The 14,539-nt window shown below is 29.8% G+C and overlaps 1 protein-coding gene across 1 annotated transcript; it reads left to right on the top strand.

Annotated features, from left to right (window-relative positions):
- The first annotated feature begins 10,193 nt into the window (after positions 1-10,193).
- On the top strand, positions 10,194-14,034 carry LOC124944410 (putative calcium-transporting ATPase 13, plasma membrane-type). The gene is made up of 2 exons (XM_047484659.1): positions 10,194-11,267; positions 11,597-14,034. Exons 1-2 carry the CDS (start codon positions 10,284-10,286, stop codon positions 13,763-13,765), a joined length of 3,153 nt encoding a protein of 1,050 aa, XP_047340615.1. The 5' UTR covers positions 10,194-10,283; the 3' UTR covers positions 13,766-14,034.
- The last annotated feature ends 505 nt before the right edge of the window (positions 14,035-14,539 follow it).

Genomic DNA, 14,539 nt, shown 5'->3' with positions numbered 1-14,539 from the left:
TCCTTTCTTGGGAAACGACTTGGAAGTGGGATAACTTTTACTATTTTTCCCTCTCTCCCTTCTTTCTTGATGGCATCATTGAGGTAATTTCCAGTTTTCAGTAATTTCTTAATATTTTGGAAGGTTTTGACGACGAATCTAACATAATAAAGTTCGTTAATGCTTTCTAAGATCATATCGATCTGTCGTTGTACACTTAGGAGGAAATTGATTTCCTCGGCGACAGTTTTCCATCTTTTGATAAATATGGATAATTTCTCATTTTCTCCTTGTTTGAGTTTTTTCAACCTCTTTTCTGGTTGTTCGAGATTGAAATGCATTGAGAAACGTTTTATAAATGTTATAGCTAGTTCCTCAATGCTCTATAGATATATTATCATTTGTTGATAATACTAGTGTAGAGCAGCGTCATCAAGGTACTAGGGGAATAAGTGGAGAACAGTTGGTTCTCTAAGTCGCAATGGGGTCATTGTGGAAGTGTACATTTTGAAAAAGACTAACAGGTCGCTTTTTCTGATGTACTTAAATATGGCTGGAAGTTTGACGCTTAAAGGAATAACTACTCGCTCGGCAGCTTTCATATAATCTTTCCAGTCATAGTTTTCCTTAGTGATCTTGCCCTTATTTATCTTATTTATTTGGGCTAGCATTTCTGTATACATGGCTTGAACTTGAGCCATCTAGTGTTCATATGTTTTTAACGTTAGTTGGTTAGCCGCTGGAATTTTTTTCCTGTGATCTTAGGGTGTTGATTACCTCCTCATGTTGTGCTTGTGTCGTTAGGTCGATATCCTCTTCGGAGTCTTCATAGATAGAGTCTTCCTCGTGAGATTTTTAACTAGTAGGATGGGGGTTAATGAGGGTGAACATAACCAGAATAGCCTGGTTAATAAATCGAGAAGAAGAAGGTATGTTTTGGAATGTAGATGGGATTTGTTGATTTACTAAAGAAGTTATGATCAACGAGAGTTGTTCTGTTACATGTTACAAAGTTGCGTTCATTTCCCTGAATTTGGTAACTGTGACCATTTTAGGTACTGGGAGTTCTTCGGCCATCTCGTGGCGTATAAACGTCTAGTTTTTAGATCTCTTTCTGAGGGTCATGTCATTGTGGACTGTTGCGAAAAAGAGAGGTGAGAGTTTGTAGTTGCAACAAATTACAATGCAATTCATATGCATATAAGATGAATACTAGAGAGTGAGTATCTCTTTTATGATTCGAAAAGCAAACTTAGAGTTGTTATATAAATATACTCGTTAAGTTTGTTATAGACAAAGCTCTCTTGTTGATATTTTACATAGAGAGTCTAAAAGGGAAAAAGTGGTGATAGATGTCATACAATTTAGGTCCAACTATGGCCTGTTCCCACACTAGAAACATCTTCCTCTTCATTTTCCTATACATACTCGTATTCTTGGAGAATGACATTCAGGTACTTCTTTTGCTTTTGTAGATATTCATTTGGAAAACGTTATGTCATTTCTCTAAATATCTTGCATATGCCGTGTGGTCGATTGGTCTGTTTATAGCGAAGGCAGTTTTTATGTAACTATAGTTGAATTGCTTGAATAGGCTATGGGTGTAATAATTGGTAACTCATTCCAAGACCAGAAGCATAATCATGGGTTTATCGTCCATCATGAATGTCATTTTCTTGATGGGACACCATGGGAGTATTTCACTAATTTCGTCATTACTTTGTACAAGTGGTCCAGGCAAAGCTTTCTTCATTCTTCGATACTGAAGAGGAGGGACATGATGTATTCAGGACATACTGGTGGCAAACATTTAAGCTTGTCGAGCAGTCAGATGTGGAGAATCAAAGGTGAGCCTCTTTTACTTATAGTGGAAGATGGGCATGAACTGTTCAAATCCATCAGCGTCTCAGTCAAGATAATACTTAAGGGGTCTTTGTTTCCCCTTCGAATGTAGTATGCTACCTTTAGGATTCTTGAAGAGGGCTTACCATTTGCTGGTATTAGAAAGAAATGAGCTAGTAGGATCGTCATTGTTATCATGGATGATCCTAGAATCAAAGAAATTTCTCCGTTCCTTATTTCCATCTTGGTCCATATTTGGAAGTCGATGTATGTCCTATGAGGATGGTATCAGATGTTACCATAGAGTATTCGTATTTCTCTTGCAAGAGTTTCCTTAGGGACATTGATTCTACAAATGATTTTAGATGCGGAATATTCTTATTGTCCAATATTATGATAGCTCGAAATTTTTCTATGGTTGGGCACATGTGCCTTTCTCCCATGAACTAGGCTCATTTTACGGGATTCCACCTTCTTTGCATTTCTATCATGAATGTGGAGTACCTCAAATTTTATGAACCTCGTGATGGGAATGAGGCCATAGGTTCGATAGTTCCACTCGTTTTCATGGAAGGCATCAATCCATGGAACTAGCACGATATTCGTCAGCATGGACATCATCTGTGATTGGAAACTCAAAATATTTACCAAAAATGTGTTTATTTTGAAAATAAGAAACATATTTGAGATTCTCACTTAGACTATATATGTTTTATCCTATTTATATAGTAGTCAAATAAGGGTTGTAGTGATAAGGTTTTGGTTGTCTAGGCACGATAAACAACTAGCTTGGTGATAGTATCCAGGTATTTTGTTCGAAGGAAAATCATAATAGAGTATCATTCACTGATAGTGGAGGGGTAAAATTGCCGCAATAAACTAGGAAATATCAACTCAATTGGAATTTTTCTCCACCTCTACAATGTCTACGTCCTATTGAACGGTTCATCGCCAAAGGTTAGGGTTGATCTCGTGCATTCTAGTTATGCCTCTCACAACATCACTCGTTTTGTAACAAGTTGTCATTCTTCATTGACGATATTTGCACATAGGTATAGAAGTTTCGATCTTGGTCGTGTACTTCTTTTTAAGTAAGAAAAGGGTGATATACCCTTTACATGCAAAGGCTTTTAAATAGGATAAAACATATTCGTCTCTTAGGTATTGTACCTTTCAAGACAAGCCAATTAAGTTGAAAACGTGATACAAATCTTTCAAAAGTCAAGTTTATGTTTTCGAATTAAACATTTAATCCCTATTAGAGTCGCTAGAAAACTGTAACCCTTAAAAAACCCTTTAATTTTGGTTTTTGTAGAAAGCTCGAGGTTTGAGAAATTTCAACATCGTTTTACGTGTCAATATTCTTTTAAAATAAAAAATTATTTTAAAATATTTTTCAAATGATCATGAAAGCTTTTTCTTTTAAATTAATTAAAAATATAATTAATTTAGGGTGCAATTTTAAATAATCAGGGAACTTACAATTATTAAATTACAATTTGATTTTGTAGAAAATTCGTTATTTAAATTAATTAGAAATAATTAATTTAAAAGATTATTTATTTGAAGTAGAGTTGCCAATTGATTTTGGAAAATCAATAAAAGTGACGTACGTGTACAAACGTATTAGCTATAGTTTCTTTCAGTTCGTAGTTTGGTGATTCTCGGAAAAGGGTTTTCGCGCTTCATCCTTTGTACCCACTTCAAAAACGGTCTTTACTTATAAATTTGGCTTTTGAAAATTGGTTATATAACGTTTCATTTTACCGATTATTCTTCCAGTCCTAAGAATGCATAAAATTTGTGCGTTATTTAAAGAATTGTAAAAACAGTTATTTAAATACTGGTACTTGTTGCTGATGATAACTTAGGGAGGAAAATACATGAAGAATATCAGTCATTAAAGGTATTAGGATTTAAACATAAATCTTAAACAAGCTTTTATCAAAATATTTTTGTAGAAATATCCCAAAAATATTTTGAAATTATTTTCTAATTTTTCGGGATTTTTAGAAAATGGTTTGAGGTTCTAAAATTACAAAAATAATTTTGAATTTTGAAAGAGAACCAAACAGGCCTTAGGACCGGGATCCTAAGCCTTGGGTTCGTTTTTATCGGTCGGGGTCCAGGACCCTCGGTCGGACTCATTGGTGCATGCTAAAAAGCCTCATTTTAGGTGTTAAGGACTCTCGGTCCTTAGTTTAGATTTATTGGTCGAGGTGTAAAAACCACCAATCCTGGGCTAGCTCTAGGCTAAGTTCATCGTTCCTATTTATGGTTGAGATTACTCGGGAATTCTCTATTAGGGTCGAGATTACTCGGTCATAGGTTTGACCTCTTGGTCTTGGGTGGAAGTCGTCAGTCCTAAGTTCGGGAGTTCTCGGTCCTAGGTGTGATGTCTCGGTCAGATGTAAGAATCCTCGGTCGGACCTCTCGATCCTAGATGAAGAACATCGGTTGAACCTCTCAGTCTTCAAGAACATCAAAATTGTAGGTTTTGCAATTTTATGGAAGCTTGGATTCTTCAATCCAAGGGCCTAGGTAGCTTCACAAAACTTCTAGGAACATTTAGAGCATCACCCCAAGGTATCAATCAATCTGGGTGATGATCAATTCATTCAAAGTAGTTTATAGTCAAAAATCGAGTTTTTGGTTTTAAAGTTGTTTTGAGTTTAAAGTAGCTAGTCAATAGCTTCCTTATACCTCATATACTTGATTGATATCAAAACAAGAACATTGGATCTTCGTTTGTATCAATTCAAGAACTCAAAATTTTCAAATATTTTGAAAATTTTGATTTTGATCAAACATGATCCAAACAGTTGCCCAACATCAATACAATCATGTTGGGAAGCTTTCTGGTTGTGATCCTTAAGGATTAACCCAAGAATAGTAAACCCGTTTTTTATTTTTTAAATTCATAATTGAGTTTTTCTTTTTAAGACTGATTGATTTGTTCTAACTTTCACAGAAAGCTTATAAATGGTCATAAGATTGATTTTCAACCATCAAATTTAAGAACCAAACAACATACAAGCTTATGAAAACTGAAATATAAAAATTTCAATTTCGAACTGGAAGTATCAACTAAAGGATGATTGGAATCTTACCAAGAATTGGAAAACACTCCTTAGACCTTATGGAAGCTTTTGAGATGCCAGAATCACAACTTTGCCTTAAACAGAAATTTCGAAAAATCTGAAGTTTTGAGCTTCAATGCAAGATTTTCGATTTCTTTTGATTTGGGGCTTGAGATGTTATCTCTTGCCTTCAGAATGATTGAGGGGTCTATTTATAGTTGTTTGAGGTCAATTAATCCATCCAAGTGGATTAAATTATCCAAAAGCCATTAATGGCGTTTTTGGTATTCTTGGATCAACTTGATGATATAGGCATTATTTGTGCCTATAGATATAGGGGAAATGATCACCATGGTAGGGTAATCATTTCGCCTTTTAAATGAAGTCAATCCGTCCATAAACGACGAAATTCCATCTTTGAAAAAAATCAAAGATGATTGGTTATCCGTCCGGCGTCGCGTTGAAGACGACGGTGGTAGTCGAAACAACGTCGTTTCGGGCACATTTTGGCGTTCGAGGGGTGTTTTGTTAGCGATTTGTCAAACACGGTTGCGTTTTGGCACTCCATTAGCAATTTTCTAATGGGATCTTAGTTGATCAGGTCGGTGCGGGCGCGCGTTCCTTCCGTTGCAGTTGGCCACGCGGATGAACTATGAGCATTGGATGACAATCCAACGCTTGTCCATTGGTCCTGATGCTGGCTGTAAATGTTTTTCACAATTTCGACCAAATTGAATCACTTATATCTTTTTTATTTTAGGGTTAAGGGTTTATTTGATATTGATTTTTCTTTCACTCTTTTATATTTAATTTTGATTTTTTAAATATATAAAATATTAAAATAAATTTGGCAAATATTTTATCAATTTTTTTGTTTTTTTAGTATATTTAAGAGTTAAATAAATAATTTTGAGATATGAAATGGGTACCTCATTTAATATTAAATTATTTATTTTAATTCTTTAATTTTTTTATAATTTAAATGAGTATAACATTTATTCCAAATATTTTTAATTTTTTGTTTTGGTCATTTTTCTTAATTAATTAGATTTTAATTATCATAATATTTTATTTAATTAATAGTTTTAATTAAGTTTTGGCTTTATTTAATTATTTTGATTTTATTTTTTTGAAAATAAATTAAAATAATTATTTTAATTTGATAAGTTGGGTTGATAGATTTTTAGTACGGTTTAATTATATTAAAAAATTATAACTATATCAATTTTTTTCGTATATTTAAATATAAAAAAGAAATTTTAAATTTAAATTATTTATATGGAATAAAGTAAAATCAAAATATTAAAAAAATAATAAAAATTAGAATGAGAATGAGAATCTATATACTATTTTTTATTTAAATATTATAATTTTATATAAAAAAATATTTAATATAAAATTAATTTAAATTTTTTATATTATAAAAAATATGATTAAAATTATATAACTTTTATTTAAATTTATTTTATTCACATTATTTTCTTTTCTTTTTTTGATAATTTAGTTACTTTATAATATATTTTATATATATATATATATAATTTTTTTTCTCTTATTATTTTTCTTTATAGATAAAAACACATATTATATATAATTTTTAATTTTTTTAAGTTTAATTTATTTATTTATTTATTCCTTAATAATTTAACTATTTATTTCTTATTATTTTTCTTTATATATAAAAATATATATATTTCAGTTAGTAAAAATTTGCTTACAATATATTCAAAACATTTTATAATATAAGAAAAAAAATAATGATATGAATTGTTATAACTTTTATTTAATTTTATATATATATATATATATATATATATATATATATATATATATATAATGTAATATTAAATTTAATACACTAAAGTTTTGTTTTTCTCTATATATAAAAATATTTTAATATTTTATAAGTTTTATTTATTTTTATATTTTAACATGTTTTAAATATTTCATAAATATTTGTTATTTCAATTTATAATATTCTTTTATATATATATATATATATATATATATATATATATATATATATATATATATATAATTTTTTCCAAATAATCCTTGTGTGATGAAATTGATAAAAAAATTAAGTTTTTTTAATTTTATTCTTATTATACCCTTCTCTTTCTCTATCTCTATCTCCCTCTCCCTCTCCCTCTCCCTCTCCCTCTCCCTCTCCCTCTCCCTCTAATAAAATAATATTATATTAAATAAAATTTTAAATATAATAAAATAAATATTAAAAAACTATATATATATATTTATTAATATTAACTTTTATTAATATATAAATAATTTTTTTTATAAATACTTATAAATAACTACTATTATAATTCAAATATTACATAAAATAATATAATAAATTATAATTTTATTTATATTGTGTATTTAATTTTATTTAATATAATTAATATAATTTTTTACATAAAATTAATGTTATAAATATTTTTATTTAAATATATGTCACTTTATTTTCTAATATAATTATTTATTTAAACTATTTAAATTATATTAGATAATATAGAATGTTATAATTTTATTTATATTTTAAACTTATTTATATTTAATATAATTTTTTAAAATAAAATAATTTATTAATTTAATTTATATGAAAATAAATTTTATTATGTAATAAAATAATATAAGATATATATATATATATATAAAATAAAATATTTAAGTAAGGATAATTTGAATATTTTAATTAATAAAAGTGTTTATTTATTAATGATGAAATTGTTGAATTTTGGGATAAAATCTGTACAATCCAAAGATCGGACATTAATATTAGTTTAAAAAAGAATACCGTGACAAAAGAAAATTTATTTTATATTTTTAGTCGTTCTTTCTTTTCTTTTTTTTATATATAATTAAAAGAAGCTTTACTATATGTTGCCACTTAACGTGAAAATGCATAGCACACCAAATTTGACTTTTGTTTTTCAATTTTTCTTTTTCTTTTTCTTTTTCTTTTTTTTAATCACTTTCTATATTCATAATAATATTTTACAATAATTTTAGAAGAAAAAAAAAGAAGAAGCTAATTTTAAAAGTTACAAACTCAAATAGGTTAGTCAAAGTGTTTAAAAGTGTTTAAAGGTTTTATAAAAAGAAATCAATAAATTAGAAATCTCTAATTTAAATGGTAAATTATAAAATAATAATTAAAAAAATTATATAGTTTGTTTATAAATAATTTATTTTAAATCATATATATAAATATATTTTTCTGGAGTTATTTTATTTTTAAAAAGAAATTATAGGAATTATGAACTTTTCTTTTCTACTGATATTTTTAATTTATATGAGTGTTGCATAAGACATTTTTGGCGTTTCCTTACCAATCATTATATGAATAATAATTATCATCTAGTAAAGATTTTTGCTACACTATTTTCAGCTTATTTTAGAATTTAAATTAATTTGTCTTTGAAACGAAATTGTATATTATTTATTAAAAAGTTTGTTTTTTTGTTTGTAAATTATTCATATTATTTTTTTTTAAGAGAAATTATTAAAACAACATAATTATAAGGAAAACAATATCACAAAATCTATGCAATGTTACAACCCAAAAAAACAATACTTTTTTTTTATGTACATTCTCTCTTTGTTTGGTATTCCATCCTTACTTATTTTTGGTTTAAAGATACAATTATTAATGATAGTTGGTTGTGTTTACATATTTTTGCAATAATAATAATATCTCTGTTCACACAAGCATTAATTGTATTTTATATGTGTCGGATTTATTACTTATTTTTTAGGTATATTTAAATGCTAAATGCAAAATTATAGCGCCTCACAAAATCATGTTTGGGATTTTGTATGTTTTTTTTTTTTATATTTATGTTTTTTTTAAATATTATATTCAGCTCCTCATCAATATTATGAACTTTTTATTTTAATTTAAAAAATAATTTTATTTTTCAAAAATTTTAAATATCATGTTAAAAAAATATAATTATTCTACTAAAACCTTATTTTTTATAAATCATATCTACAAATATATCTATAACTTAAAATTTCATTTTTATAAATTATTTAAATAAACCTTAATTTTAGTAAATAATAGAATGTTCTTTGTAAGGAAATATTATATTCAGCCTCTTAGGGCTAGTTTGATCTTTGGGTTATTGGGATAAAACCAGGTATTATCTCAAACTCAACAATCACATCACAACTCAAATCAATTATTTTATTAATTAAAATACTAAAATTATCCTTTACTTAAATATTTCATTTTATATTATTACAAAATAATATTAATATATATATATATATATATCTTATATTTATTTTATTATATTATAAAATTTATTTTTATTAATTTATAAATATATCTCATTTAAATTAAATATTTATAAAAAAATTTATTCAATTTTTTATATAAATTAACTTTAAATCATTATTCATTTAAATTTTTATTTATATAGTAACGAAAGTCTTTTATTTATATAAATACTTAAATTATTCTTTACTTAAAATTTTATTTTATATTAATAAAAAATTATTTTAATATATTATAATATTTATTTATATTTTAATTTATTAAATTCTAAAATTATTTTATTTTAATTTTTTTATTAATTATTTTAAATAAAATTTAAAACACAATATAAATTTAAAATTTTTTTAAATAATTTAAATAAATAATTGATATTAAAAAATAAAATTAATATATCTAAATATCAAAATAATTAATTTATAAATATACCTGGTTTTAATTAAAATTTTATAATAATTTAAAAAATATAATTGAAAGAGTGGAAGAAGTTATGAAAATAAAAAAAAATAAAAAAATAAAAAAAAGGATAGAACTGGGAAACAGGGGAGGGAAGGGGAGGAAGAGAGAGAAAAAAATAAATAAATAAATAAATGGTTTTTTCCTAATTTTGTCAAATGCCTTGTTTTGTTTGAATTGGGTTATTGTAATAACTTTGAGGAAGAAAATGAGTAATGATTGGTGATGATTTTGAGAAGATGAAAATGTTTTTGTTAATATATAATAATAAAATAATAAATAGTAATTTAAAATAAAATGTATTTTAGTATTTTTGGTAATGAATTGAGTGATGTGATTGAGGAGAGGAAGAGTGAAAAGATGTTTGAGTGGGTTGAGTTATTTAAATAACTTCAACCGATAAATAATTCGGACAAAATCCAGATAAAATCTTAATCACCCCTGAAATCAAACGAGCTTAATAAAATAGTGGGTCATGTTCATCCCTTCAAAAAGGAAAAAAAAAAAAAAAACTTGATAAATAACATATTTCTCTCTCTCACCCACCATTTTAATATTCAATTCTAAGTTTTTCTAAACCGTGCTCTATTGGTTTGGTCTAAGTTGGATTTGAATATACTGGAATCATTGCAATTTTCTACCTTATGAATTCTGATATGATTCCAACCAACACCGTCTCCGCCTGGATTGATTCCGACGTTCATTCCGGCAGCAATGGAGGAGGAGGTGGAGGAGAATCTTTGCATGCCGGATTACTTGATTCGGCCAACCACGCTGAATTCATATTGCCTATCTCCATATGTGCTCCTGCTGTTCGATCTCGCTGGTTCAAAGTTAATGTAGGCTTCAGATTCCTTCACACACTCAAACATCCTCTATCTTCTTCGTACATTGCTGTTTCGCAGGTGGATCCTGAAAACGAAGGCGTGACTGTAATAAACATTCAGGACGAGGAATCTGTTATCGCGGATGCTGATAACAACGAAGCAACTGGACCATCTTCTCCAAACAATCAAGCGACTCATACGATTGCTCGTCGTACTCGCTCCTTAGTCAAGAACATCATGAATGACGAGGACTTGAACTCGCTGATAAATTCTGGCTCTGATCAGTTCGTTGCTTCCATTTTCAACTCTGACTTGGAATCTGGACTTGGATTGGAAGGTCTTCAAGAAGTACTTACCACAATGAAGTCAAGTGATCGTTCTGTAAAATCATTAGCCAGCTATTTCATTGACGAAGCCAAAAGCTGGGATATCGTGTTGCTCGTAATCGCCGGGGTATTGTCCTTGGTATTAGGGATGTTCGATGTTGGACCGCACAGTGGTTGGCACGACTCCTTGGCAATTTTTCTTGTCATTCTGCTTCTTATCACGGTCCCATCGCTGACCAAATTCCGTGAGGCTAAGAAGCTGGAGAAGAAGTTGCACAAGGAAGAGGAGAAAGTGGGGGTAATTAGGGACGGACGGAGACAAGAAATTGCAGCTTCTAGCGTTGTGGAAGGCGACCAAGTGATTCTTGTAGAGGGGATCCGAGTACCGGGAGATGGTTTTCTTGTTGGTGGAACTGACGACGGGCTGGATTTTGATGTACGTCCAAATAAGCCTTCTCTTCGATATGGCTATAAGGTAATCACTACCTGCTTCTCTTCTTTGGTTATCTCAGATCGAATTTTTTCTATTCTCTCTGTCAAGTCACTAGCCCCTTCACTATAGCCAGATCTCTCTGTCCTGCTCCTGCCACACAAATTTTGAAGAATAGACTATTTTTGTCTCCAACCCCCCTGTATATTTAGGACATCTTAACTGGTTCATTAATCATACTTCATAATCAATTAGATTTGTCCTTAACCCCTATAATTGATTATATTTTCTGATTCTCATATTGATCTATATCAGTAGCGATCAGTTCATTCACCTCGTTAGTTTTCTGATTGTATCATAATACCATTGCTTAGGTTGTTTGTGGGACTGGCCAGATGATGGTTACATCAATTGGTTGTGATACAAAAATGGGGAAACTGATGAGCGAGGTGAATTATGACCTGAATGCACCAACTTGCTTGCAGTCTTGGATTCTTGGGCCAATGAGTTACATGGATAGATTGTCATTGTGTATTTCAATCTTTGTTATTATAGGCATATTTATCCATTTCAGGCACAAGAACCATGATAAGTCACTGCCAGAAATGAAGGGTAAACCCCCAGTGGAAAATCTAATGAGTTTATTTATGAGAAGCTTGTTAAGACCTCGAGGTTTGGTTCGTTTTCTAGTCACCGCACTCTCAACATTGGTTACGGTTTATCAGCAGGGAGTGTCTTTGGCCATCAGTCTTGCACTCTCTTACTGGATTGACAAGATAAAATCGATTCGCAATGATGATGGTCATGTTTCTCACCCTCAAAACTTGTCAGCTTGTGCCACCATGGGTTTTGTCAATGCCGTATGCTTCGACATTTCTGGTGAAACTGTGCTTCAAACGATGGAAATTGGTAAATTCTTCGTTGGTGACAAGGAATTTGGTCTTAGAGAAGAATCTTACCACTCTTTTAGACTCTTACTGCAACAGAATGGTGTAAATATCAATAAAGATTTGAGAAGCCCAATAGACAGTTTGATTGAACCTTTGTTGCAGCCAATGATGGGTGAAGAATCCAGGGTCAATAAGTCTTTTGCTGATAAGATTAGTAAATCGAACTCAGGCAAAGAAATCCTTCTAATTAAGCATGGACAAGACATCCTCCATTGGAGAGGGCCAGCAAAACGAATACTAGATAGATGCTCATGGTATTCTAAACTTGATGATGGAACATCAGTCCAAATGTCACCAAATCAGAGGATAAAAGTTGATGAAATTATTGCAAAGATGGAAGATGATTGTTTCCATCCAATTGCATTAGCTTACAAGCAAACCGTAGACCAAGAACTAAGACAGTGCGATTTGATCTTGTTAGCTATACTTGGAGTTAAGTTTAAAGATGAAGCTATATCTACACTTGAAGCCCTTAAGAATGAAGGTGTGATCATCAAGATAATCTCAGAGGACAGGTTAGATGAGGTTAAGTCGATACTTGACCAACCTTTAATTTCTGGCTCAAAATTCATTTTTATTGAAGGCGAAGTATTCCCTGAAGAGAATTTGACAACTGAGATTATGGTGATGGACAAATTTATGGCACTTGACAAGCTTAAAATGGTACAACATCTGAAGCAAGAAGGCTACATTGTTGCTTTTTATGGAGGCGGGCAGAGTTGTTTTGATGCTCCTTCTTTGAGAGAAGCAGATGTGGGATTGATAATAGAACCTGGAAGCACTGAAGTCACAAAAGAGGTTACTGATGTTGTCATAGATGGAGGCATAAGTTTATCAGCATTCGGTATATTGTTGAGCTTGTGTAGAGGCATCTCCAGTAACCTTCAGAAGTTCAATGAACTTCAGCTCATTGTTTGTGTTTCTGGATTGATTATTAACTCAGTATCGAGTTTGGCTTTGGGAGAATCCACAATGACAACAATTCAAGTGATATGGGCAAACTTGGTGATCTGCTTTCTTGGTGGGTTGATGATGAGAATAAGGTTTCCAAATTGTGAGATGAATAAGGCTTCTGATAGACGTCTAGGCTCAAGGACTAATCAACTGACCAAAGGCATGTGGATGAACTTTGTGATTCAAGTCCTTTATCAGGTTTCTGTTCTCATGTTCTTTCTCTTTGAAAAACACATTACAAAATTACTTGGAATCAACCAGGATGTAAAGAACACGTTTGTGTTCAACAGTTTTATCCTCTGCCAAGTTGTCAATGTATTGAATACCATACAACTGGACAAGAAAGAAGTCTTCCACATAACAATGAAGTGTTATACCTTCTCAGCAACCTTGGTGACTATTCTGGTTGTGCAGGTTTCACTGGTTCAATTTGTGAGTTGTCTTACCAATTTTCACAAGTTGAATTGCGTTCAATGGGTGGAATGTTTCATCGTTGCACTGCTTCCATGGGTATGTCGTCTTATACTCAAAAGTCTATCAAACCATGGAGCATTGTTTGTTACCTCATTCCATCGTTGCTATTCTCCGTATTCATTGGATACTCGTTTTACACGTTATTTTAATACTGTGGCTAGCTAGCTAGACAATGTTGTTATATAATATAATTATGGAGGTAAATTATGCATGCCGAGGGTCCCAATCTCCGGAGCCTTCCATTTATATAGGCATGTTTTGTTACAGCAGTAGAAGAGGCTGGAGATTATAGATTTAATGTAACTGCTATAATTTAGTTGTTGAAATAATAAATTATTATGTTCTTTATTTTGTTGTTTGAATCCCTTTTGATCTACCTAGTTTTGGGTAAAACTAATTCATATGTTTTGCATTTGGGGAAAATGTCTTCATGCTTAAATGATATGTGAGATTAATGCTTATGTGTTTTCAATTTATGATTTTCATTCCTTTTTTATTTAAATATGCTTAATAGTTTTCTTAAGTGATTTCATATTAATCAAGATTTTTTAAATTAGATTTAATACATGTGATTTGAAATTGACTTTCAACTTCTAGGTTAGAATCACTTGTCTTAGATGGAGACTATTTTCATCGAACTTTTGGTAATTTCAAATTGAAAATTCATTTTTGAAACTACTTTTACATGTCATTTTCTAACTACTTTTAAATATTATTTATTTAGACATAGTTTTTAATTATTCTTAATTAATGCATATATATTATATAAGAATAAAAACATTTAATGTTTTTCTTATTATTATATTTATATACTAGCATGTATTATGTGCATTTGCACGAATAATAATATAAAAAATTGGGAAAAAAATATTACGATAAAATGTTTATGGGCGAGTCAACCCACAATCCGACCCAAGTATTCATTTACTCTCACATAAA

Source organism: Impatiens glandulifera, chromosome 7, assembly GCF_907164915.1.
Source record: "Impatiens glandulifera chromosome 7, dImpGla2.1, whole genome shotgun sequence".
NCBI classification, from domain to species: domain Eukaryota; kingdom Viridiplantae; phylum Streptophyta; class Magnoliopsida; order Ericales; family Balsaminaceae; genus Impatiens; species Impatiens glandulifera.
Note: the sequence above shows the minus strand (reverse complement) of the source record. Positions and strands in the feature narration are given on the sequence as shown.

Excerpts from the sequence above, each read along its gene's own strand:
- LOC124944410 (XM_047484659.1), top strand. The coding sequence starts at position 10,284 with ATGAATTCTGATATGATTCCAACCAACACCGTCTCCGCCTGGATTGAT. Across the intron at positions 11,268-11,596 it reads CTCTTCGATATGGCTATAAG|GTTGTTTGTGGGACTGGCCA; the intron begins GTAATCACTACC and ends ACCATTGCTTAG.